Source organism: Podarcis tiliguerta (assembly GCF_965153285.1).
Source record: "Podarcis tiliguerta genome assembly, chromosome: 9".
NCBI classification, from domain to species: Eukaryota; Metazoa; Chordata; class Lepidosauria; order Squamata; family Lacertidae; genus Podarcis; species Podarcis tiliguerta.
Window position 1 is genome coordinate 37,057,724 of NC_139542.1, and position 26,228 is coordinate 37,083,951.

The 26,228-nt window shown below is 39.9% G+C and overlaps 1 protein-coding gene across 2 annotated transcripts in view; it reads left to right on the plus strand.

Annotated features, from left to right (window-relative positions):
* Window positions 1-26,228, plus strand: part of ARHGAP10 (Rho GTPase activating protein 10) — a 103,101-nt gene that overhangs the window by 62,143 nt on the left and 14,730 nt on the right. For both annotated transcript variants that reach the window (XM_083457281.1, XM_083457282.1), the window contains exons 17-20: window positions 1,038-1,143; window positions 1,655-1,814; window positions 15,137-15,287; window positions 21,629-21,788. In XM_083457281.1, coding sequence (XP_083313407.1) covers window positions 1,038-1,143; window positions 1,655-1,814; window positions 15,137-15,287; window positions 21,629-21,788 — 577 coding nt within the window. The remainder of the gene's footprint in view (window positions 1-1,037; window positions 1,144-1,654; window positions 1,815-15,136; window positions 15,288-21,628; window positions 21,789-26,228) is intronic.

Below are 26,228 nucleotides of genomic sequence, written 5' to 3' on the forward strand. Positions count from 1 at the left end.
CAGGTGGAGTTAAACTTTTATCAACTAAAAGGAAGACTTGGAGAAGGCAGCACATCAGCTGCAGAAATATAATTCATTTTAAGGTGAAAAAGACATTATGGGCAGCAGATTTTGGCAAAATATCAATGAGATACCTAGGCAAGTGAAAATATTCTGTAAAGCAATGAAGTAGCTTTTATTTTAAAAAAAGGTGTGCAACAGACAGTTTACCCTTTCATTGGTTAGCCTCGTTTATTCATAGTTTATATTAAGTAGGCTGAACACACAAGGCACAATGGAGGACAGCCTTCAAAAGATTGGCTACCTATTTCAAATCTGTGTACATGAGAGAGAAGTTCTGCCTCAACCCACCTGTGCTGCCTCTTCATTCTCATTACCACCTGTAGTTACGATGCAATGACATTAGATTCCACAACCGGCATCATTTCTCTTCTTTTCCAATATGAAGATTATAGCAACTATACTGTAGCTACTGAGCCTTTCTGGCCAATGTCTCCCCTTGCTATTCCATTAGCACCTTCTTTCCTTTGTTACCTGTTTCCTTACCCCATTTTTCTTACCCCTAAATGGTTTTTCCCTACTCCCTTCCCCTGCACCCCCTTGCCTCATCTTCCACACTGTTCCTGTGGGTCCTTCAACCCTCTGGAACAGATATTCAGGAAGACACAGTAGCAGGAAGAGGGAATTGAAGAAAATTGCCTCGCCTTCTCTTACGTTAGCAGATGCCTCTGCTTGATTTGATTTCACTATGTCAAGAGAATAAAAAGGTCATTCTGCTAGAGTAATATAATTTCTTACTCTGCAGTTTCTTTCTATAGAAATGGAAGTGGCTAACCAAAATAATAGCATTGATCTAAAAAAAATATTGAGGGTAGAACAGGAACGATAACTAAAATACCATACTTCTCCCCTCCAAAAAAAAGAGAGAAAGCCAGGAATAAGGAGAAATGGGGAAATACTTGGTTTTCTTTTTTTATCAATAATGTATATTGTGCCAAATGTATGACTAATAATTACTTCTTCATTCTTTTATGTAGAAAGTGGCACCCCCGAGTCCCGTGTTAACGCTATCCATTTCTTGGTTCATAAACTTCCAGACAAGAACAAAGAAATGCTCGATATTTTGGTGAAACACTTAGCAAAGTAAGCATCTTGTCTTCTAATTTAGTTCTCATATATTTAAAAAGTAGGCTTAATTATGTTCAGAGATGAATTCTGTTCTATACAGGAACATAATTTACAACACAGATGTGAAGCTTGCCTTGTTCTGTATGTTTCTTAGGAGAAATAAGCTGAAATGCAATCCATTGATGAAGTCATCCAAGTGTTTGCTTAACAGTGTTAGATGTTTATTGTGGGTTTGATCAAAGGTAAAGAGAGGGGTTTTTTTTGTAGATCTTTGGAGATTCATTGGTAAATTTAAATTGGCTTCACACTGCTTCCTTGTGATAGTCTAATGTGTTAGTGTATCTTCAGATTCATTTGGTTTTAGAGTGTAACTATCAGGTTTTCTTCTATTTCAAAACTTGGAAAGAAAAGTGGGGAAACCATTATACAGGTTCAGCTAGGGAAATCTCCTCCCGCCCACCTTGAAAGTTCTGCTTTATAACTTCATAATTTTGAATGTTCTCTTTTTCTTTTTGTTCTTCAAAAGCGTTTCAAAGCATGCCAAGAAGAATCTCATGACTGTAGCAAATTTAGGAGTAGTGTTTGGACCAACATTAATGCGACCACAGGAAGAAACTGTGGCTGCCCTCATGGACCTGAAGTTTCAGAATATTGTAGTGGAGATCCTAATTGAAAACCATGATAAGGTAAACTGGGAGAAGCAGGGAGGATTTTGGTTTTATTCCACAATATGTAATGTACAGGGGTTTTTTTATATTTATATTTAGCAACATGAAGTTTAACATGTTCCTATGTTCAGACTGATTGCTGTTCGTTTTTTCTTGTCAAAATAATATCATCCACACAAAAGGTATCTGCTAGCTTGGGGAAAAGGTTTGCAGAAGTCCCAAAAAAAAAACTTTGGGGGGGATTGTTCAGTGAGCATTACAAATGATTAGTGGGTAAATTGTTTACAGACTGTTGGAGAGAAAACCCAGGAAACTGGTGGAAGGGTGAATGGAATGTCTTGGAATGTTGTTCGGTCCCAGCTCCTGCCCCCCTAGCAGTTCAAAAGCACGGCAAGTGCAAGTAGATTAATAGGTGGGAAGGTAAATGGCGTTTCCGTGCGCTGCTCTGGTTCGCCAGAAGCGGCTTAGTCATGCTGGCCACATGACCCGGAAGCTGTCTGCAGACAAATGCCGGCTCCCTCGGCCTATAGAGCGAGATGAGTGCGCAACCCCAGAGTTTTCCACGACTGGACCTAACAGTCAGAGGTACCTTTACCTTTAGTGCTCAAGGCAGGAACATGCTCGCCTCTTAGGAACTTTTAAACTGCCCCTTTCCCCAGTATGGGCTTTGGAGTACATTGTGTGCCATTGCAATAACTCTTGATGCCTTCTCAGTATTTCATATGTCAGAAGCTTTGAGGGGCAAGCACTGAATTTCTGAAATATTCTCTATTGTCAAATTGACGAGAAACCTTTCCCTCATGTTAAAGGCAAGGAAACTTGTTGCCCATATAGAAAGATGCCAGGGTATGGTCTGGAAGCCCTTGATGCAATAACCTCGTTGAAGCTAAGTCTGGTTCTGATCAATGCCTAGATAGGAGAACCCCAGAGAACCCTGTGCACTGCTTTGAATTCCATGGACAAAAAAAGCAGCATATAAATGAAACAGAACTAAATAAAATAGTTGACTGAGGTGCCCAGGTTGATGCATGTTTACGTGCTTGAATTGGAGGTGTGTTTATTCAAAACACATACCAATCTATTCTAATCAATGCACAATAGAATAATGAATTGTGCAACAGCAAGTTTTACACCATTACTTAGTCCATTAAACATTTGTAAGCATTGCTTGAAAACTTTTGAGTGGCAGCTATAGCAAAGAAAGGACTCATAAGCCATCACCATTGATCCCTTCGTATCCATTTTGCTGTCCTACCTCACCATTTATGTAAATGGCACCAGATTAGAGAGGGTCCCACCCCCCCGAAAATTAATTAGGAAATTAATGTTGACTTTATGCTTAAGGTTGCAGTCTTAGTATTTTTATCTTCATTCCAAAAAATAAAAATCCAGGGAAATGAGAATGAAAAGTATTGACTTATATTGCTCAGTCTTCATACTTTCCTCAGGGTTCTGAGAAATATAAGTTATATTTTACTTTAATATTTTTAATTGTTTTTATATTTCTACCACCACTTCTGCACTTGCCAGAAAGTGTCTGATTATTTGTCTGACTCTTCTCTCCCACACACACACTCCTGCTGCTTTCCAGACTGGCAAAAAGCTTGCTTTTGGTATGGTGGAGACTCAGCTAGATTCATTATAGGCAAACTGGCAGACAGATGTCTATAGAAGCACCACATCAATGCAGTCTAGAAATGTTTTCTTTTTAAAAATTAATTTTATTTTCCCAGACAGTAAAATCAGAGAGGTGGCAGTAGAGGCAAATGGATTTTTCAGAGGCTGCACTTTAGCTCCCATGCAAAAGGAACTCTACTTACTCTTGACATTCTAAGACAAGTCTCTTTTATTATTGGGAAAGATGCAAGAGACTAGCTAATAAATTCATGGTAGGAAAGAAATCTAGTTTATTATTAATCAACCTTCACATGCACTGTGTCACTAATACTTATGACATCTACATGAGCTCAACAATATTATCTTCATATTACAGATAGGAACTGTTGGTGAAGGGTTTAAGAAGTTATGGAGTGGGTTAACGGCCACTCCAAAGATATTTAACTTCTCAGACATGTTGTTAACCACAGGGCTACACCAGTACTAAAGAGTGGCAAAAAGTATTTACGCCTGATTGAGTACGGATTGGTTGAAACGGAGATCATAATAGTTTATTCTGAAGTTTTCACCTTACAATGATTTGTTAAATCCACAAATTCCATACCTCTTGTGTTAGATAGGAAAAAATAAGGGTGTGTGTATGCATTTATGTGTCAGGACTGGGCTATGGGCAGCAAATCTTGAGGCAAGCAAGAAGCCTTCAGACAAATCAGTTGTCAGCACTAAAGAAGGATACCAAAGCTCATTAGAATTGAGCGAAGTATATGTTTTAAGAATACTTTGTGTTCACACCAGTGCTTATGTAGTGCTCATCTGAAGCCTTTTATACTTCCCAGGTGGGTCGCTTAGGTGGGTAGAGTCAGCCCACGCCCTGAGGGTACTTCACAGAGAAGCTGCCACCTGCAGTTCAGTAACTCTCCACATGGGGCAGCTGCCAATCCATCAACGTCTGACACTATCCTAAATTCTTTTGAAATACGATAGCCTTTTTCTTAATCTTAGGTCTTTTCAGATATTTCCAAATTGTATAGATTATCCACATAGCTTTGACTACTGAAGTAAATGAAAACTGAGACGGCAAAAAACAACAACACACCTTGTCTACACTTTCAGTTGCTTTTTGAATATTGAATACTGAACGTTAAAATCAGATCAAGGAAACATGGTCTTGGTTTTCAATCATGCTTAGTATATTAGGCCATCAGAGTCTGCAAAACCTGAGGGGCCACTGGAAAGGGAGAAAGAGATGGCCTCTCTTCCTTTAAATATATGCATGCTACAGTATGTGGTGGTAATTATCAACAAAATGATCATGCACATAAAACACATTAACCAGGTTTTCCACATCCTCTTTATGTTAGACATTGTTACTTCATAAGGAAAGGACTTTACAGTATAAAACATCAGTATTCTTATATCTTCCTCATGTGGTTTCAGTATAATACTTTACAGCACACATGCTGGGTCGAACCTGAAAGCTTAAAAGCATGGTTAAGTAGTTTTAGAACGCTTTATCTGTTAAACCTTTTTTTTGTAATACAAAAACCCATTTGCTTTTATAAGAATACTGACATATTCTCAAAATAACTATGCAAGAAAGAAGGAATACCCCCCCCCTTTCCCCATGTTTAAGGAAATTAGAGACAGTCTCTCTCTCTCTCCCTCTCTCTCTCTCTCTCTCTCTCAATAGATCTGAAGACACGCTCCTATTTATTTATTTATATTAAAATGTATACATAACTTTACCACCAAAAATGCCCCTGGAAGGAGGTTGCAACAATAAGTAGCATTTGCAAAACAGCAATTTATTCATTTATAAATAAATTATTTACATTCTCCTCTTGAAAAGACTGTCAGTATTAATAAAATCACAAATATTATATCAAAGTCAGTGTGGACATCAGTTCACATTTCCGAATGCTTATGCCATGTTTTAAGCTCTGGATGCCACCATGGAGAAGACCTGCTCACCACCAGATGTGCTGCTCCCAATGGTGGGTTGCAAAGGAGTTCCCCTGGCTGATCTTAACTCTCAGGCAGGACTGCACAGGGAGAGATACTTCTTAAAGTACTTGCGTCCCAAGGTGTTCAGGGCTTTGCAAGTCACCTGCAGCATCATTAATTCAGACCAAAAACACATTGACAGCCCGTGTAGATTGTTAAGGACAAGTACAATATGGTTTGGGCTTGTGACTCCACTCAAAAGCCACGCTGCTGCATTTTGCTGCAGTTTTTGAGTCACCTTCAAGGGCATCCTACATAGCCTGCTTTACAGTAATCTAACCAGAACATGAATTACTTTGGCTATGGCTATCCCTGTCCAGGAACATCTGTATCTGGGAAAATGCACGCCATACCACTGCTGACACTTGGGTTTTGAAGGACAAGGTAGAGTCCACAAATATCATCAGACTTACAGACCTGTAATTTCAAGGGGAATTTAACAGTTTATAGTATCTTGGTCTGAGGCTCAACATCAAAAAAATGAAGATCATGGCAACTGGGCCCATCACCTCCTGGCAAATAGAAGGGGAAGTAATGGAGGCAGTGAGAGATTTTATTTTCTTGGGCTCCATGATCACTGCAGATGGTGACAGCAGTCACGGAATTAAAAGACGCCTGCTCCTTGGGAGAAAGGCGATGGCAAACCTAGACAGCTTCTTAAAAAGCAGAGACATCACCTTGCCAACAAAGGTCCGTATAGTTAAAGCCATGGTTTTCCCAGTAGTGATGTATGGAAGTGAGAGCTGGACCATAAAGAAGGCTGATCACCGAAGAATGGATGCTTTTGAACTATGGTGCTGGAGGAGACTTGAGAGTCCCATGGACTGCAAGAAGATCAAACGCATCCATTCTTAAGGAAATTAGCCCTGAGTGCTCACTGGAAAGACAGATTGCGAAGCTGAGGCTCCAATACTTTGGTCACCTCATGAGAAGAGAAGACTCCCTGGAAAAGACCCTGATGTTGGGAAAGATTGAGGGCACAAGGAGAGGGGGGTGACAGAGGACGAGATGGTTGGACAGTGTTCTGGAAGCTGCCAGCATGAGTTTGACCAAACTGCGGGAGGCAGTGGAAGACAGAAGTGCCTGGCGTGCTCTGGTCCATGGGGTCACGAAGAGTCGGACATGACTAAACGACTAAACAAGAACAACAGTATCTTGGTCTCTTAACAGGATTTAACTTCCATTTATTAGCCCTCATTCAGCCAATACAGTGGCCAGACACCAATCCAGAATCTGCATTGCCTCATCTAATTCAAGAAAAGAGGTGTTGATGGCTCCCAACTCTCAAGTCTCCTGATGGCTTCGCCCAGCAACTTAATATAAATGTTGGGGATAGAATGCATATCTGTGGGACTGCTGCAACATCGTGTCTCCCAAGAGATCTAGTAGAATCAAAAGGGTTTTACTCATCCTATAGAGAAAATTATCTGTCAGAGTGACTAAGACCGTTTTAGGACCTAAAATCAGACTGAAATGGATCAAGATAATGGGTCTCTTCTAAGTGTCTAATACCTAAACTGACCAGCCACCACTCTCAAGTACCTCATTCCAAAAAGGGAGATTTGTGACCAGCCAGAAGTTATCAGTACCATTGAATACAAAGAAGGCTTTAAAGGAGTGACTGCCACTGTCTTTATCACCCAGCCAGATCTCCATATTATATGCTGGGACAGCTTTATTCCAGATCTGTATTGTGAATGATAGATGTTTGTTTTGAACCGACATGACATTTCGAACGAGCAGAAGACAAATAAGCAGGAAGCTTTGTAAACAAAGAGCTAGGTGCAGAGGTGGAACAAGAGAAAGGTTACAGATATCTTAAGTCTACTTACTCCAATACACTGTGCTACTCCCCAGTGCCATTTCTCCCCATATACTCCCTTACGCTACATCCATTTGAAATTAAGGGACAAAAAAAAATCCTTGGCAATAAAACAGAATCTGGGAATAAAGTGTAGATTTCCACTAGAGGGTAGTACACGTCTAAGAACTTGGCCAACTATGTTAATATACCAACTAGCTATATAGCCAGTATACTGACCAACTCATTCTCACTGGGCCAAACCATTACCTTAATTAGGTACATTCCCTGTGTGGGAGAAAATATTGTGCAAGACTGTCCTATAGCACCCCAGCACATTTCTAGCCAGTCTTCTTATTTAAAACTACAAAGAAGGTGATTCTTCAAATACATTTTAATTTTTTCTTAATTTAAGCCTTCTTGTAAAACCATTTCTATTTGTCCTTTCCACATATCCTCAGTGAGTAAGGTGAATTTTGCTCTGTTTCTTTCTTCTTCCAGTGAGTGGTATCATATAAATTCTAAGATGGTCGTGCACTTACCTTGTGTTTGAGAGCATCTGCCTCTGACATCATACCGAGTAGATCTCAGATGTGCATTTTTGAGAAACAAGAATAAATGTGCGGTGTAAATCAACATGGTTTGAGCGAATCTTTGAGTTTCAAAACAAGCTGCCAAAACATTGCAATACAAATTGTAAAATCTGACATCCACATACAGCATGCTTTCTCAATTTTCATATACCATAGATCATTTTGGAATACATCTTCTGGATTCAAATATAAAATTTCCAAATGGAATAGACAGCTGTTCTCCTGCTGTTTAAAACAAGGAACGTCATAGACTTTTTAGTAGACAAACGGAAGCAAGAATAAGAAAGTGAATACAGATTATTACTACTCCCTTTAGTGATGGCTGCTAAGACTCACTATGGTACTTTTTTCTTTTTCTTTTTCTGCATACGTTTAGTCTTTAAAGATGGCACATGAAGACTCTGAGGAGAATTCTGTTATATACTTTTTAAAAGTATGAATTGGGATGCAAACAATGCAACAGTATTTTTGAGAAATCTTATTGCATAATTCTTGGTATGGGGCAAAATCAGCTATTCAGAACCCCTTTTCTGAACCTTCTGTGTTTTGTAGCTTTTCTATGAGCAAAAGAAAAAATTGAACACATGGGGGGGGGACCCCAATCTTAGTCCTCTGACGAAGACCTCCAAGGTAGATTAATTATTAGCTTCTGTTGCTCCAGCAAACACCCCTGTTTTCCTATTCCCAGTATCCAGTCTGCGGGATGGGTTGTTGTCTCCACCTGCCAGTTGAAGGTAGGTAGCAACCTTTTGGGAGGTAGGACCTCTGTCAGGCAGTTCCTGCCTTTGTCGAGTGCAGCCAGTCGCCATTTCGCATCAGCAAAGCCCCATGTGCTCTAGATGGTTCCCCAGAATTTCACTCTGCACACACATATGTGTGTTTACACACATTTTCATTCAAAAACAGGTATGTGACCCATTCCTATGGTGGTTCTTAGAAGCTGTCAGTTGAGAGCTACATTATTAAATGTTTTAACCAAAGTTTTTATATTCCATAGATTTAGGTCAAGCCATGTGCTTAGATCTGTCCTTAAATTCAGGGGTCAGTGAAAATGCTTAGCTTTGGCTGGATTGTGCCCTTTGTTCATAATAATATGATGATGGACCTTTTTAAAGTTTATAGTCTTGACTAGATGCATAAAGGAAATAATAAAGGAGGTAATGCAATGACTAGGATGGATGTAACCGGGGGGGGGGGGGGGAATTAGACTAAGTGCATGAGCTTGAATAGCCCTCTTGCAACTGACTACTTTTAAGTAACTAAGAGAACACAATTTGTTTTCAATTCTCATGTTTGATTTTCTACAAAATGAAATATGGGCATCTCGGCAATGTGTATTTTCCCCATTTCCAGGTAACAAAGATAAAACAAGGGGGTTAAGCAAAATAATAGCTCATTTACCTCTGTGTTAGCTGTTCTTAGGTTTATCTGTACACAGCTAAAGGTTTGTTAAGCAGTATTTTTTCTTTTGCTGTCTTTGTAGGTAGAGGAAGAATGTAGCTACTACTAAAATATATGTTTACTCATCTCTGACTTAATATAACACTGAAAGTTTGTAGAATAGGATTGTGTACATTTCTTCATTAATTGCCAGGAAAAGCAGATTTGTTCTGTTCTGTCTGTGGCTTGACAGAACTGGCACTCTTTTTAATATTCTTGCTATTTAGCAGCAGTGGAGAATACTAGATGACTCCATTGTATTTGCTCATGTCATTGACAGGTGTTTACATTTCAATCCCAGCATGCTTAACTCTGCCTCCTATTCTTCAAATGACAGCAGTCCAGCTCATACTATCGGGAATGTTCGTGTCATGAATTGTTAAATGTGGGACATGATCAGGATACAGAGGAAGTCGCTGCCTTTTTGCTAAGAGTGCTATTTTTAGAAAAGGCTGAGTTAACAGATGTGTAAAATACGCATGATAAAAGAGCATACATTATGTTTTAACCTTGGTGTTGGTTTTTTAAAAATACAGTTTTATAACTGACCATCCTGCTTCTAATGTCTTTTTCTAATGATAATGGGGAAAGTTATAGTGTAAAGTTATAGTAGCTTTCCTGTACTTAAACCCATTCTGCGCAAACATACACGGTGTAATGGCACACGATGAACTCCGCCTACATGTCATTCTACACATGCTTAGCACAGCATTCCTGAACCTCTTACTGTCCAGATGTTTTGGATTTCAACTCTCATCAGCCACAGCCAGTGCTGACAGAAGCTGTTGGGAGTTGTAGCCTAAAGCGTCTGGAATGGACCAGATTGAGGAAAGCTTCTGTAATCTGTAGATTTTGGCAAGAGTTAAAATCAAAGGGTAGGAGACAGGGGAAAAATGCTAGGGAAGTATTTTGAAGAATTGCTGGGAGTAATACATACTTTCTGAACTCCTGACTTTCCTGTGAGACATCTCTCTGACAGCTGGGGAGAACTGCATTAGAGCTTGAATGGTGTGCACCAGTGAGCAGGATCTCTGTCCTGTTTCTATTTTTGCAATCTTCTTAGAGAGAGAAAAGTAATCTGAAGGTACCTGGCAGGTTTTTCCCCTTTTATTTTTAAATTAACTCTGTTGGTTTCTTAATAATAATAATAATATTCCTTTCTTGGTATAGATTATCATTCTATAACCAAGGGAAATACAGTGGTGCCCTGCAAGACGAATGCCTCGCAAGACGGAAAACCTGCAAGACGAAAGGGTTTTCCGTTTGCAGAGGCGCTTCGCAAGACGAATTTCCCTATGGGCTTGCTTCGCAAGACGAAAATTGACGAAAATTTTCGGGGGGTTTTTTCCGCTCCAAAACCCCTTTTTCTGAAGCGCTAAGCTGCTAAAAGCATTTTAGCAGCAAAACCGATAATCCCTTAAGCCTTAAAAAGCCGTTTTTAGCCCTTAAATCGCCAATAGCGCTAATAGCGCTACTCCGCTAATGGGCTTGCTTTGCAAGACGAAAAAACCGCAAGACGAAAAGACTCGCGGAACTGATTCTTTTCGTCTTGCGAGGCACCACTGTACTCCCCAAAACTCAATTGCATGTTATGCAGTCCTAACACACCATTTTATTTGTTTTGTCCAATCACTCATCCATCCTTCCTACAAAGACCTCAGGGTGGTATGCATGGTCCCCTCCTTTATCCTCACAGCAACCCTCTGAGGTAGGTTTGCCTGAGAAAGAATAACTGGGCTAAGGTCACCTGGTAATTTTTGTAGTTGAGTGGGCATTTCAAGGTAGGTCTTCCTGGTGTTAATTCACCATTCTAACCACTATAACAATACATTGGCTCTCAGTTTACACGAGAAAATTAGAACAGATTTGGTATATAACAAAACTTCTGCAGAGTTGATGGGCCCATGAATGCAAAGGCTCTGTCAGTTCCATAGCACCCTGGCAGCAATCCTATGCACATTTATGTGAGAGATGTTCCATTGAATCCAGCAGCACTTACTGCTGAGTAAATGTGCATATGATTGTGTGTATAGGACTTAGACATGAAACTCTTTTTTTTCTTTTCCTTAAACTTGGAACCATTAACTTCTGTTTCATTTTGTGGCCTTACACCTACTCACCTACTTACCACTGGAAGGCATAGAGAGGACAGCTGAGGATTCTAACCAGGACTGGTTTGGACGACTGGCACAGCTGTGCGAGTGTGTGAATAAAAGGATGGGGTGGATTTCAAGCAATTGTGCAGGTGGGCAAGGTGAACTATGGCTGAAGGGTCTGCAAGCACCAGGATCTTCAGGAAGATGAGCAGCAGATTCCTTTTATATATTATGTCTAGAATGCTAAAATATCTATAGTTTGGTACACTAAACATAAACGACGTAATTTTAAGAAATGTTGCGAGTCAGTTGTGTCTTAACATCTTACATAGCAATTTGATTGCATGCTAATAATAGTTATGCGGAATAAAATGTCACCTTGCAAGGGTTAAGAGACACTTCCATTGCAACATTTTATGCTGATCAAATACTCTAGGACAAAGTTGGGGGATCCCCTCTTCAAGATGTTGCTAGACTACAGTTCTCTCCATCCGTCACTATTGGTTGGGGCTGATAGGAGTTGGGAGTCCAATATTTGGAGGGCCACAGGCTCCCTACTCAAACTTCAAGTTTTTTGGGGGCGAAATTTTTCATAATGTTTAAATTATTTCAGTTTGCCCTGATTTAATGAAACCTGGAATTTATGAGATATATTTAAATTACATTAGTATCTAATGAAAGACAGTAGTAATGACTCCTTGAATAATTGAATTTTCAATTCAAGAGATCCTTGATGTACACAGGATGAGCAGTTTAAAGCACTGAACTGTAGGTAAAGCAACTTCACACATATCCCTGCTGGTAATTTTATGTAGAAACCAGTCTCTTGCATTTCTGTGGGCTAGCTCTTAATTTTTCATATTGATATATTTTCTCCTGGTTCTCAAGGCAGCTAACAAAACTGTAAGAATAAAAATGAAACCATTTAAAGCAATAAGAGTCAGTAAAATGCCATATCGAACCCAGTCTAAAACCATACAGCACCGAGCAGCAGCAATATAAATTAGACAGAGTCAAAGCAACAATCTCCTTCACTGTTGAAAATGATGTTGGAAAATCATTTTTTCCGTTCAGTTCTGGAATGTGCGTGGGTTTTACTAACCTGAGGGGCTTCCATAAGTTCCAAAGAGGCTTTTAAGATGACATGTGGAATGCATATTTTCTGTTTTGTTTCCTATGCTCCAGTGTGGATTGGACTTGGTTACAGTAGTACTCAACCAATACCTATTGATTGAGTAGTACTCAGTCAATACCACCTCCCAGCCAAGGGCTATGAACCTTGTCAACACCAGCCTGTGCTGGCTGGAGCTGATGGTACTTGTAGTTCAAAATGTCAGGAGGCACCTGGTTGGCCTAGGCCCAAAGGAGACTCTCACCTCTTCTCATGGCATAGTCCTCATAAGGAAAGCTAGTGTTTTACAAATTTGTGTCGGTCACAGGATATTGCTGTTGCTGCATTTCAGGTTGAGCTGCTCAGGGACTATGATTATACCAAAGTAGACCTGACGTGTGTTTATTTTTATCTTCTGTACTTTAAGGTCAAATATTGTGTGTTATTGCTATGATGCCTTTGGGAACCATGACGTGGCTCTTCACAGTAGCTAGGCTAGTGCTTTTCTTCCACTGTACAACGTAGTGGCGCATCTGAGCTATTATTAGGACAGTCATTTTGGACTTGCAAAGTAGTTTCACTGCTTTCTGATTATTTCCCAAGTGTGGCATGTGGATTTTTATTGAACTTTTTTTTTTACCCAACAGTTTTTGATAAACGCATTTGTTGCACCTCGCCCTGCTGCCTTATTTGTTGTCCTTACATTTGTAATTCATTGTGCTGTGGTATTTATATTTTATTATTCATGGACTGCTTGTTTCAATTGCTTTTTAAAAAGAAATTCCATTCACTAGTATGAGATGTAATGAAATATTTGTAAATGCCTGAAAATAGGGGGGGGGGGGGACAGAAATCTAATCAAGTGTATGCAGAAACAAAAATGTATATGTAAGTTCTGTCTTCCTAGACTTGACAAAATGCCGTCTTTCCTCACTGATTTTATTGGAGAACAGTAACTTGATAATGTCATACATTTAATAGCTGCTTTGACCCCTTCCAGCAGACACTTACACACACACACACACACACACACACCGCTGTGCAATAAAAAGAAATGTTGATCTGCCTGTGTGCTACAGAAGAGAGGGCTAATGGGGGGGAGGGACAGAATGACCTAGCAAAACTACAACCCTTTAACTCATAACACAGATTAGCTGGATACCCTTGGGCTGTAGGTGGATTTTGAAACCTGTATCTCATGCTTGTGTGAAGCATTTCCTTATTACGCTGCGGTTACAACACATGGAGAACAAGGGAGAGCGAGATTGCGCTCCAGTGTGTGTGAAAGGGCTCTGCATCACATGGCAAAAGGGCCAATTGAAATTAGGGTCATTGCTACTATGTTTGCTGGAAGACATGAGATGTCTCTTGCGAGAGCTTAGCCACCTGTACCTGCACAACAAAAGCAAGCAGGTGTATTTATTGCTTTGTTGCAAATGGTAGGAAAGGCTGGCAGTACAAGTAGGTAAGGATGGACAGAGTATCTGTAATTCAAAAGGGTTTAATTTTATTTAAGAAGATTTCTGTATTGCCCCTCAATTCAAAATTTCCAAGGCGGTAATAACTAATAAAAACACAGTAAAAGGCAGTGATAAAAACAATTGCAGCTGGGCAAAAATACAGGGATCTTCCCACTTGTGTGCAATCAGCACACACAAAAGGGGGCGGGACAGGGGCTGAATGGAAGTGGAGCAAAATGGGGCTATCCATACCAGACTTTTAGAAGACATCTGAAGGCAGCCCTGTTTAGGTAAGCTTTTAATGTTTGATGTATCACAGTATTTTAATATTCTTTTGGAAGCCACCCAGAGTGGCTGGGGGAGCCCAGCCAGATGGGCAGGGTATAAATAATAAATTATTATTATTATTATTACTTGTGTGCAACTCAGTGATAAGTGGAGATTTCCCTACACACCAGAGCTTGGAAGACTAAAAAAATAAGGTCTTCATGTGGAGCCTAAAATATGTTAGTGTCAGTGCGACTTTCTGCGGAGAGAGTCCCACGGGCAAGATACAACAGCTGAAAAAGATCCTCTCCTCCATTGCCATTAGCCAACTTCAGACAGTGGGGACATTCGTTGAAAGTTTTAGCAGTCAGTTACTGAAAATGTGCATAACCAAGGGTTATATTCATGTACCAATAGTTAATATGTGCCTTGTATGATCCAATTTGAGAAAGTTTAGTAACTTGGTAGGTGTGGGGAATCATATTAAAGACATGATCCCACAAATTGTATTAAAGGCAAAATTATAAAGAAACTATTGTCTCGTGTTTCTATCATCCGTTTTGATAATTATAATGAAAGACTTGGCTAAAATATATGGGCCAGTGAAATTTTTGAACCAGTGACCTTGCCTTTTGTGATTCATAAATAAATCTTATTTCTGTGGGCCCTGCCAGCTGGCAAGAACAATTGCACATACTTAGGTTTGTGGATTAAATGATTTGCAGAACGGTTGATGTGTAGATGATATTTATGCTTATTTATAAATTTGGTTTTGTTTTTAATTTTTTAAAAAGAATAATGGCACACTCCCCACGTTCAAAGAATAGTTTTGGCTTCTTCATGCCTGCATAGCATCCAAGACAAATGTTAGTTGGTAATAGTTTACAGTTGCATTTTTACAGGTTGCTGTTCATAGCAAATAATTAATGCCCTTTGTGCTCTTCTTTGCAGATTTTTCAAACGCTGCCTGATGCCACTTTCCCCGAGCCAGTTCCTGTGTCTGTATCTCCTCCAAATGCCCCACCACGACAATCAAGAAGACAAGGGCAACGTAATAAGAGGCCCATTGCTGTATATAATCTCTGTCTTGAGCTGGATGACAGTAAGATGTTAATTATATTTTCTATCTTGGCAGCAGAGTTGAGTTGCAGTATATCTTGTGTCATCAGGGCAATCTACAGTAGTTTTCCATTTCACAAATTCTATTATCTCTTTCTTTTTTTAAAAAATTGGAAAATGGAGAGAGGAGGCAGGGAGAGTACATTCTTATAACTTAGTACTGTATATATCTGGAACTTCAGGAGAACTTTCGCATTCCTCTTAACAAGGGATTCAAGTTTTCTTTTAAGCTGAATCTCTTTGACCTCTGTCGACAATTATAAAATTGTAAGATAAACGGGAGATATGAACCAAAATGTTAAGCAGATTTGCTTGAATTAGGAGAATGAAAGTACAGTACAGTGGTGCCTCGCAAGACGAAAAGAATCCGTTCCACGAGTCTCTTCGTCTAGTGGTTTTTTCGTCTTGCGAAGCAACCCTATTAGCGGTTTAGCGGATTAGCGCTATTAGCGGTTTAGCGGCTATTAGCGGCTATTAAAGGCTTAAGGGATTCGCGGATTAGCTGCTAAAAGGCTATTAGCAGCTTAGTGCCTTAGAAAAAGGGGGTGGGGAGCGGAAAAAAATCGCAGGAACTCGCAAGACATTTTCGTCTTGCGAAGCAAGCTCATAGGAAATTCGTTTTGCGAAGCACCTCCAAAACGGAAAACCCTTTTGTCTAGCGGGTTTTCCGTCTTGCGAAGCATTTGTCTTGCGGGGCACCACTGTACTTGAATGCTCAAATCTGGACCAGAATCCAGTCTGGCAAATAGTAGTAATATTGACAGCTACTAGCTATCAAGTAAACAGTTGACTACCAAGAGATAAAGCAGGATGTGTTGGATCTGTTGTGCAAGTCAGAAAGGATGGCGTTTGTGTTGTTTTCATACTGTCTTACCCATTTTCGTTTCTTTGTGGGCACGAGCTGTTATTGACAGGTGTTTGAATGTTTAAATTATTACATCTTCTTTGTCTTGTTTCTCCCTATATCATTGTTGAATTATATCTGTACTTAAAGTAAAATGGGCTTGGTGTACATGGTATTGTTTCTAGCATGGAGATGAAACTAGAGGGTTTTTAATTTTAGGATTTATGTAGACAGATGGAGCATATTGATAAACTTATTAAAATCAACTGCATTTATTGATGAATAAAAGGTGCAAACAAAAGTTGTGAATACAAATTCTAAGCACATGCAGAACAACTCTGTCAGACTGCTAGCTTTAAAATATAGATGCACATGATATTGCTTGCCTCCTGTACTTTTTAACTCTGTCTTAAAATAGCTGATTTCTCCCCTCTCAAAAAAATTATGCATGTTTGTGTGTGCTTAGTGTGTGTGTTTTTTTTAAAAGAATGATTGCCACATGCACACTGTAATATAAGATTGGGTGGGAAATTAGTATGTGATTTGTTTATGGATATTATAGTGACATAAGTTATTTTTTAACATCATGTTCTGTGATTCTGTGTTGATTTTGTCAGAACTATCATTTTAAATTAATTTTAGACAGGTTAGGTATGTTAGCCTGTGGCAGCAGCAGCAAAATTGTTGTGGCACTTTAAAGGCTAACTGGTTCATTGTCTTTAAGTTGCTAGCTAATTTTGAATTAAGGTATTGGGCTTTACAGCTTATGTTTACCAGGAGTTTCAAAACAATGACCTATTTTTAGACCATGATGTTAAACTCCTGGTATTTTGAGGATGCTATAAAAGCTCAGTAGTACCTTGAGAGCTGTAAATAGCCTACATGCTTGGCACCCCTGCTTATTAATATATTTAGGAATATTAAAACAGGAACAGGTTAAAGGTTCTCATTTGCCATTAAGAGAATGGTTAATAGCAGTTGCTGAAAACCTTACTGAGTTCCTCTAAGTTGAGTAGCAGATTGAAGCCTTCATCCAGCTTTTTAAGGAAACTCCTCTCAGCCAGCTTCTGTCCTTACATATCCCTACCCAGCTCACTGTGATAGCATTCATAGCCCTTCCTCTTGCTGAGTGAACCTTGCACCTACCTACTGAAATAGAATTCTGGTCTCTACTGCTCTGAGGCAAAGTGGGGCATGTGCTTTGTTTCCCATTTAGGCAGTAGGTCAGACTAAAAGCTATTAGTAATACTGCATAATATTACAAGAAATCGCGAAATACCTTTGTTTTAACAAGTCACTGTCATTTTCCTCTTGTCTGAGATAATCAGGATTGTGTGCTCACCCTTCTGTTTGATAGTGTGTGTGTGTGTGTTTCTAATTGATAACGCTCCTGCATGCCATTTTAATCTCAATTTAGCATGGCGTTCCTCTCCCTGCTCTGCTTGGATCTGATTTCTTTTTATACGGCAACCCCTCGGATCTATCATATCTTGGCATTTTAATTATGAGGTCTAAATTAACACCCTGGCACAATATCTGTGACTCTGCTGTGAACTCTCTTCAACAACTTGATGAGATTGTGATTTCTTTATCCTTTTATTTTTAGCTGCCTCGATGAGAGGTTCACATAAGAGGAGGATGCACATCTGTAGGTTCTTTTTATTTGAAGATGCTAGGCGTGGCTAGGTCTTCTTCCAGCCAGCCAGCCAATTGCCTTGTAATGCAATTCCTTCCTACTATAAAACAGAGGTTCTTGGTGAGCAAACATGCCTTAGAGTGAAACAAGGCTAACATTTCAGGAGATGAAGCAAGTGCGTTTGTGAAGCACCTAAGCAGCAAAAACTGCCGAGGAACATGCAGAGCATTCTTCTTGTGGAAAATGAGTGGTTTTAGCACCCAAGCTTCCAGCCCCTGCCCAGTTACCATGTACTCCTGTGAAGTAGGCTGAGGCAAGTTTGGAGTAGTGATGGGAATATCAAATGGCTGGCTGCAGGAAGCTGATGTGTATATGAGGAACAAGCAGGAATGTGTATAAGCAGATACAAGAGGGCAACCTGAAGCTCTGCCATGGTTTTAAGGTGAGGTCCTTATCTTCACAGCTGAATGGGGATTTCTCTATCAAGAACAGGACTTTTACCTGGTCCCGTTCAGGCAACAAGACTCATACAATGAGTACAATGGGAGGGTGCAACTTGCCCTCTCCAGATGGCTACCTGGTCACTTCACTAGACTCAGGTGATTGCTCTGAGGATACTATGTTCCTTTGAGTCCCATGGATAAAGGGTGGGATAAAAGTGCAACAGAACCGTCTTTTCACCCATGGCTTTGCATATCAAAGAAGTAAAACAGACATTGCTAATTAAGCTAAAATATGTACTGCAGATACTAAGCCCCTTAGTCCCATATTTGGAATGAATTCTTTGTCTTGATGAAGGAATTAGATATCTGGTGCCCTCTTCAGCCCTAAGACTTGCAAGGCAAGTTCCTAACTCACCAAAGGTTTGAGACCCATTGGCTACCCTCAGCCGGTTAAGCTGGCCAGTTGAAACCATTTCCCTGGGTTGTGGCTGCTGTCGCATGCTGACAGCTGCTAGGAGCTACAGGTGAGAGCTGAGTGCAGGATTGGGACCAAAGGTGGACAAACTACCCTAGAAGGAGCACCACATGTCCTTCACCATTGGTACTAACTCTCCCCTAACACTCCATGCACCCCTGAATCAACGTAGGGTTTTTATTCTTGCCATAATGACTATCCGAGTTACACATAGTTGCTTTCCGACAATCCTCTTTGGAAAAAAGGTAGCAAAGGAAATATTTACGAGAAGTTATCTGCTTTTGCTGTTGTTCCTCTCCAGACCTGAATTGCAAACTGGTTATTGAGTGAATGGTACAGCCCCTATGCAGTTTTTTTTTTCTTTTGAAGGATTTGAGAATGCTTTGCAAGAGAGAGGGACTTCCCTTTTGATGTCTGCTGCTGTTATGATATAACCATGCTGCTTCACACTGTAAATTAATTTGCTTTGACTTGTATCGACACTCTAACCTAATTTGTCTTTCTTGCTTCTCAATCTAATTCATGTTGTCTGTCTTCTGTTGACCTTTTGGAAGAGGTTTTTGTTCTTGGCATCATAATGTCACTTAATAAAGGGACATAAATTTCATACTCTGTGACTTCTTTTCTTAAGCTTATCCAAATATCTCAATGCAGCTGATTCTGACATTCACAGTTGTAACATATTATTATCAACCTGCACACTCAGAACCTGCAGTTATATCTCTTTTGCCATTGGTCTGGAAAATATTTGTGAAATTTTGCATTTTTTTAAAAAGAGCTTCCCACAAGTTCATGTTGTTATGACTACATTCCGTTTACATACTTCACTTAATGAAAATTAGGGTTGAATGACAAGTGTCTGCCACCCCGTTTGAAGCCAAAACAACCAGGGTCTCAATCCTGCTCTACTCGTGTCAATACTGCAGTCTGTTACTGTCTACTCTGAAGTCCTGTTAAGCTCATTGGGACTTTGTTTCAACTAAGAGTACTTGCAACTCTGGTCATATCCAATAGCTAGTAGCCTCAGGTAGGGTGAATGTCTCTATCTTCATCAGAAGATGTGGTGCTGGATTACTATCATAGTGGCAGTGCATGTGGAAGACTGCTCTCCCTTGCTGGAATGGGGCCTTGGGTGCTAGTTTCATTGAGCTGAATCCAAAGGCAGACTTCGGTAATATGGCGCCCTGAGCAAGGACAAATTTTGGTGCCCCCCCCCCCAATATTTCTTCTCTTCACAGTGATTCCTTTTGGTACTTTCACCAGGTGCCCATATAAATATAGGTTTTATTGTTTTTGTTTTGTGCCCCCTCGGCTTGGCGCCCTGTGTGGGGGAACAGCCCACAGTGCCCTAAATCTGACGCTGCTGCGAGCAGAAGGAAGCTCACACAAGGAGGCTTTCCAGTCACCTCTCCCTTTCAAGGATTAACAGTGTGGGGTGTGGCATGTGGGCTGCTGGACCAGGAGAGAAGGGAATCACATAAATCGCACTATGTGATAAATGGCACCACCAGATTTTAGACCATTCCTCGTTTGTCAGCTGTTTGCACCCCACCTTATTTTGAGTCCCCCAATCCCTTTAGAGAGATGTTTCAAGGGGGCAGGATAAGACATTTAATAAAGAGTTTCAGCCGCTATACCCCCTATGGGTGGCACTGAGTCTGAACTTAGGCAGCCACCTATGCTACAGTTTTTGATTTTTCTTGGAAATAAAGTGGCCGTTATGCATCCATTTTTGGCCTGGTCTCTTTTCTGACAGTTCTCTTCCACAAGCTGTCTTCCACACGTGGTAGTTAGAATGCAGCTCTTTGTTTCCAGTGTGCGTTTCCAGGATGAAAAAAGCAATCTTGTGCTGCCATTTGCACATTAACATGATTTTAAGATATGAATATTAATCTCTGTGTTGGAAAAAAATAATAATGAGCAAATTACTCTAAAAGATTACTGTATTGCCGCTTAATCTCCTAGAATATGTTTCGTATTGTGACATGTGTACCTGCAAATTAGATGTTGGAATATCACACAATCTAATTTACTACAAGAGCTCTTGTCATGCCATGTAAATGGGAACTGCAACATCTAAAAATCAGCAGCTCAGAGCGCATGATGCACAAAAGCAAAGTAATGGATCTGATGTGCCATAGTGTGATTAGGCTGGAAATTGAATGCAGCATTTCAGAAACTATTGTTCTACTCCTCAAAGTTACCTTGAAGTACAAGCTAATTTTGCTTATCAGCTACTCTAGCGTGACATATTCAGATCATTCCCCCCCCCCCCATCAGTGTGTTTGGTTTTGTGTTATTGTAAGTAGTCACATAGTTACTGTGTTTCTTGGAAATTACCAGGAAGATTGCTGCTGGTGTAAGATAGATAGATAGATAGATAGATAGATAGATAGATATGGAACAAATAGAATGACCTCTTGATTGCCCTTAAATGCCTTCAGACACTGCCTGCCTCAAAATCCTGTCAGTGCAGCCAGTTCACTCAGTGTACTGAAACCAAAGAATGATCAAGTAATGTACCTGTGTGTGTGCTGGCTTGTAGCTTCTATTTAATGTTGCATGTCTGATATTTGCTAGATTTGGATATTAAATATTAAATTTAAGTTGTTTAGTGACAGCCATTATGAACATTACTCATATTTCTCCAGATGATGCCACAGTTATGTCAGTGGCATGTGCTATTTTTATGGGTGAAAAGCTGACACGTGATTTTCCTCCAGTTTTAGTGAACAGGGGTTTCATAAATAGTTAAATTTACATTTAGCCTGAAGCCAATTCTAAGCCAGGGTCGTAAGTCATTCACTAGAATCTGTTTCAAAAGAAGTCCTAGATTTCTGTGCAAGTATTCTCTGTGTTGTGTTTTGCCTTCAATTAGTATCCTTTCTGTATATTTCAGTATGTGTATTTCTCGCTCATTCTTTAGGTGATAGTCTTAGCCCTCCAAAAGAATGCACACCCACTGGTAGCATGGATTCCTTGTCTTCTCAGTCTCCTACAACTGCTGCCCCCAGCAGCCCTCCAGAGGCAGAGAAAAATCAACTTGTAGCTGACAGTGGTGACATAGCAGACGGGACAACCAGTCTGTAAGTATTCGTCATTTCAAAATTTCCCGGCGTACTGATTTCTTGTATTCACAAACCCTAAAGAAATTGGAAAGCAATGTTTGCCTATTTTTAAAATATTTTTTGGGGAAGCAGATTTTCTGTTCTTTCTAATGAAAATAAAAGGAAAAGCATGACAATATTGCAGCTGCTCATGTTACGTTTGATTATTAAAGCTCATGTTGCAAGACATACATATATACATACATAATTATATTTATATGCTGCCTTTCCTTAGTTAAAACCATGCTCAAAGTGGTTTATAACACGAAACGGCTTACAACATGAAAAAATACACAATTACAAACATAGCAAAAGTAGTCATAAACAATAAATAAAACATCAGAAACTACACAACCAAATTAAACAGTTTCCACATAAATCACAACACAATTTAAAAGATGCCAGAAGTTAATATGAAAAGCAGCAACAGCCCCCCCCCCCCCGCAAAAAACCCCTAAACAACATGCAAACCCATGACAAACACTTGTGCTGCATGGTGTCTCCTATAAGGTACACTTACAAATAATAAACTCTTCTGATTGTTGTAAAGTATATCAGCCAACAGCATCTGAAATGAGGTTGGACCATTTTAAAGAACAATAGTGACCTTGTATGAAAGAAATCTGGTAGAATTCACTATATCCCTGTTCTTCCCTGCCTGCCTTCTTGGCAAAACAGTTCAGGGATTCAGGCAGTCTGTGCAATTTCCATAAAGACACAAACACACACACACACACTCCAGCTTAGTAAAATTCCTCCCCCCCCCCCCCTTTCCAAACTTCTTTTTCAGTTATTTGTGCACATAAAGTGGGGAAATGCTTGGCCCTAGGTTTGTTTTGCATTTGGGAAAATGCATCAGTATCTTAGTATTTTGGAATAGTAAGTGCAAAACATTTTTGTAGTTAACCTAGAATTATTATAAAGGCAAGCAGTTGAAGCAGTGCAGCGTCTCCCTTGTCCCCCAATAATATGGCATCTAAAAGTTCAACCCTCTGTGCAATCATTTGGAAAAGAGAAATGTGGAATCACAGTGGCAGTCACAGTGGAAGATTGAAGACTGGTGCAGTCGCAATAGCATTTCTGTGCTTTGTAGCCCAGGGAAACATTCTATTCTGGGCTAAACCTTTTGTAGAAAGTGAATAATACTAAGCCTTTTTAAAGAAGTGAATCTTTTACTGCAATTCAAAGCACCCAGAAGGAAGCCTATATGGCTGATTGCTTGTTAAAAAGTTGCTGCTATGGCTTTTGCTCTTTCTTGTGTTACGACAAAGACTTTAGCTGATCACACAATCAGATTGGACTGGTTTTAATGCCTCTAAAAATTTCTATACAGCCAGTGGCCTCATTCACCATGGTAAAATGGCTTACCAAAAACATCAGTCTTGGCCACAGTCTGTCACAATCCAAAGTCCCTCCATAAGGTCTTCACTCAAGGTGGAATTTTGAAGAAATTAGTAGGCAAGACCCCTTAAACTGTGTGACAATACTTTGAAAGTAGGGGCTGGATTTGAGAGCTCTTGCTTTCCTTGTGGGTAGATCTGGCACCAGTGTTAGAAACTGAGATATGAAAGCTAGGAGCTAAATGGCACCTTAAACCTAGGTTATGGGTGCAACAACGTAGTGTCTAGGCACACTTTTTTAATAAGCTGAAAATGAATGAACTGCAGCTAAAATATCATGTTCATTTTTCACATAACCCAATCCTTCCCCTGCCCACCCCCTAATATTCTTAAGAGGGTCTATTCTCCAGTCTTCAGAGAGTAGGTGGAAGTGGGGAGTCCTTTCCTTCCACTCTGTAGTTTTAATCTGAAATCTTAGGTGCAGTACTGCATCTAGAGCTCAGAAACTACTTGCGTTGATGAAATTCCCTGTGGCAAAATGCGCCTAGAACAATGGGAGTTTCGAACACAGTCTGGCACTTAATAGTCTTCTTATGGGGTTGGTTTGTCTTGGTGCGCAGCAGAGCTATGCCATACTACAGCTCATCATTGATTGAATTGGAGAGATGCTTAGGGGATTAAATCTGTATTTTTTAAAACATGCATGACTCTTTGGGCAAGAGGGGGAATAGTAGAGAAATTAGGCCTTCCCATGGGCGCAAATAGGTTTGAGTTGCTGGCTCTTACAGGAACATAAGAAGTTGTCTTATACCAAGACACATCACTGCTCCATTTAGCTCAGTATGGTCTGTACTGACTGGCAATGACTCTCAGAATTTCAGAAAGGTGGAGGTGCCAGGCATTGAACTTGGGACTTTCTTCATTCAAAGAATGTGCTGTACCACAGCCTTTCCCCATAGCAAATATTTTTGTTTATCCTATAAGCTATCCTGTATTTTTATAGCCCTTGTATTTTTGAAACACCTTTATAAATCCATGTATGTTGTGCAGTTAATAAAGCTAACATTTAGTTCTTAAATTGTATATTACTGCGGAAACAATGGTATTTTTGTGGGGGCAGGCAATTCTGTCCAAGGGTGCCTAACGTATTACGTTTCCTTACAAAGTAGTCCTTTGGGAACTGAAAAACATATCCCCCTGATTCTCAAATAAAGCAACTCATTTAGTCAGTAGTCTGCCGGATTAAATAACTTCTACTTTTATTTCTTTACAGCTAAATTATAATTTTCAAGTGCTTTAGTGTGGACAACTGCAGCTTCAAATTTATCACTAGACTGGCATGAAAGATCATTGTGCTAATGTGCTAGCTGATTCACTGAGAGGTTTACAGTCTACATTTAAAGAAAGTATAGCAGCCTAGGCTGGCTATGCTTTTATCTACTGCAGTATTTTGTGCATGTCTCAAGCACTTCATGTGGTGGGAAGCCCTGTCTAATCCTGCTCCCAAGGGGGATTTCTCCTTTTCATCCAAGTAAAGAACTTCTGCCCTTGAGTCATGGTCAACCTGCTGCAAAATTCTAACAAGAGATTTAAGGATACAGTTCTTCCCTATCCTTATCCCCAGTCAACAGCAGAAGTTCACATACAGCATGGAATATTTAATATGCAAGACGCATCAATTTCTTGGTGCCTGTATAGTTCTTTCTGGATTGCATATTGAATATAAAGTGCATTATCTGAGTTTTTATAGTAACAGCATTTTAAAATCACACGAAGTTCCATGCCCATTGCATGCCGACTTTGACAACTATGACAGTTCTGCTAAACAAGATGGATTTTTTTACCGAAGAGTTGGTGTAGATTCCTTCTATGGCCTCTCTCCCTTTTGCATCTTTGCTCACTGATTCTTGAGATAAGAGGTTTCTGTTTACCAGAGTTACCTTAGGAACGAGTCAGATAAACATCCAATAAAATCTTTTTTTCAGGAGTTGTTTCCTGAATATCAGCAAAGATCTGTAGCTTATTTTCTGCCAGGTTTCAAACCCCCACCCCCAATGACTTTTCTTGTCAAGGAAAGATGATTGACAAGTGTGTGTGGTCCCCCCCCCCTTTGAAGACAATGTTACTGCTTCTATTTCGGCCACCCTTTACATTCATCAGTGATAGTTTAAAAATGTACATATGTGCTCCCACATTTCTAATTAAGAACTTTTAATATGTTCTTAACTTACTGTAATATTGGTAATCAAAGGGATCTGACTTTTCAGGAATTGGTTTTACCATCGCGTATGCCAAATGTGTGTATTTAGAGAGTCAGCTTAGCTGCAAATGGTCCATGTTGCTATTTCACAGGCAGAGTCCTTTTCACTTGCATCCAAGAAGATTTCACTTATTTCAGAAATAGAGCTTGTCTTTGCCGCATTGTAGTCTGTGAACCCTTCATATATATCCACAAGCTGTATCTGACAGGAGCACTGCAGTGATTTCTTCTACAGCAAGACTGAATTTCTCGTAAAGCTGGGGAGAAAGCAGCATGGAGCTCAGAGGTTTCTGCCCTTTTCAAGATTTATTTTGCCAGTTGGAAACTGTTCTAAATAATAATCAGTTTGTACTATACCCATTAGATAACATTTGGCATGCACTATGTCACATGGCATACTGAATGCATATGGCATGTGAATGTAAATACAACAAGCGGAATTCATCAAACACACCCTATCAGAGAAGTCCTGCACAAAGACTTCTGCTTGTGCAACAGGGCTTGCCCCATCTCCTTCCATGTGTATCCCATGTGCCCCCTGAATTTGGCTTTTGGGGTTCAGAATAACCCCCACAGCAGCAGTGAAGGGAGGAAAGAGCAGCAATCACTGTCACGGCTCCTTCTCACTTCAAAGATCTGGGCTAAAGTCAGTCTAGGGCAAATAAAGTTTTAATTACATGAAATATTGCTCTATTTTGGGAGGAGGGGTTATATTTTAAAAAAACCCAGTCTCTGGGAGGCTGTAAAGTCTTTAAAAGGACCTGGTAAACCAACTTGAAATATGAACTTCAGTTGAGCCTAAGAGACTAAATACTAGAA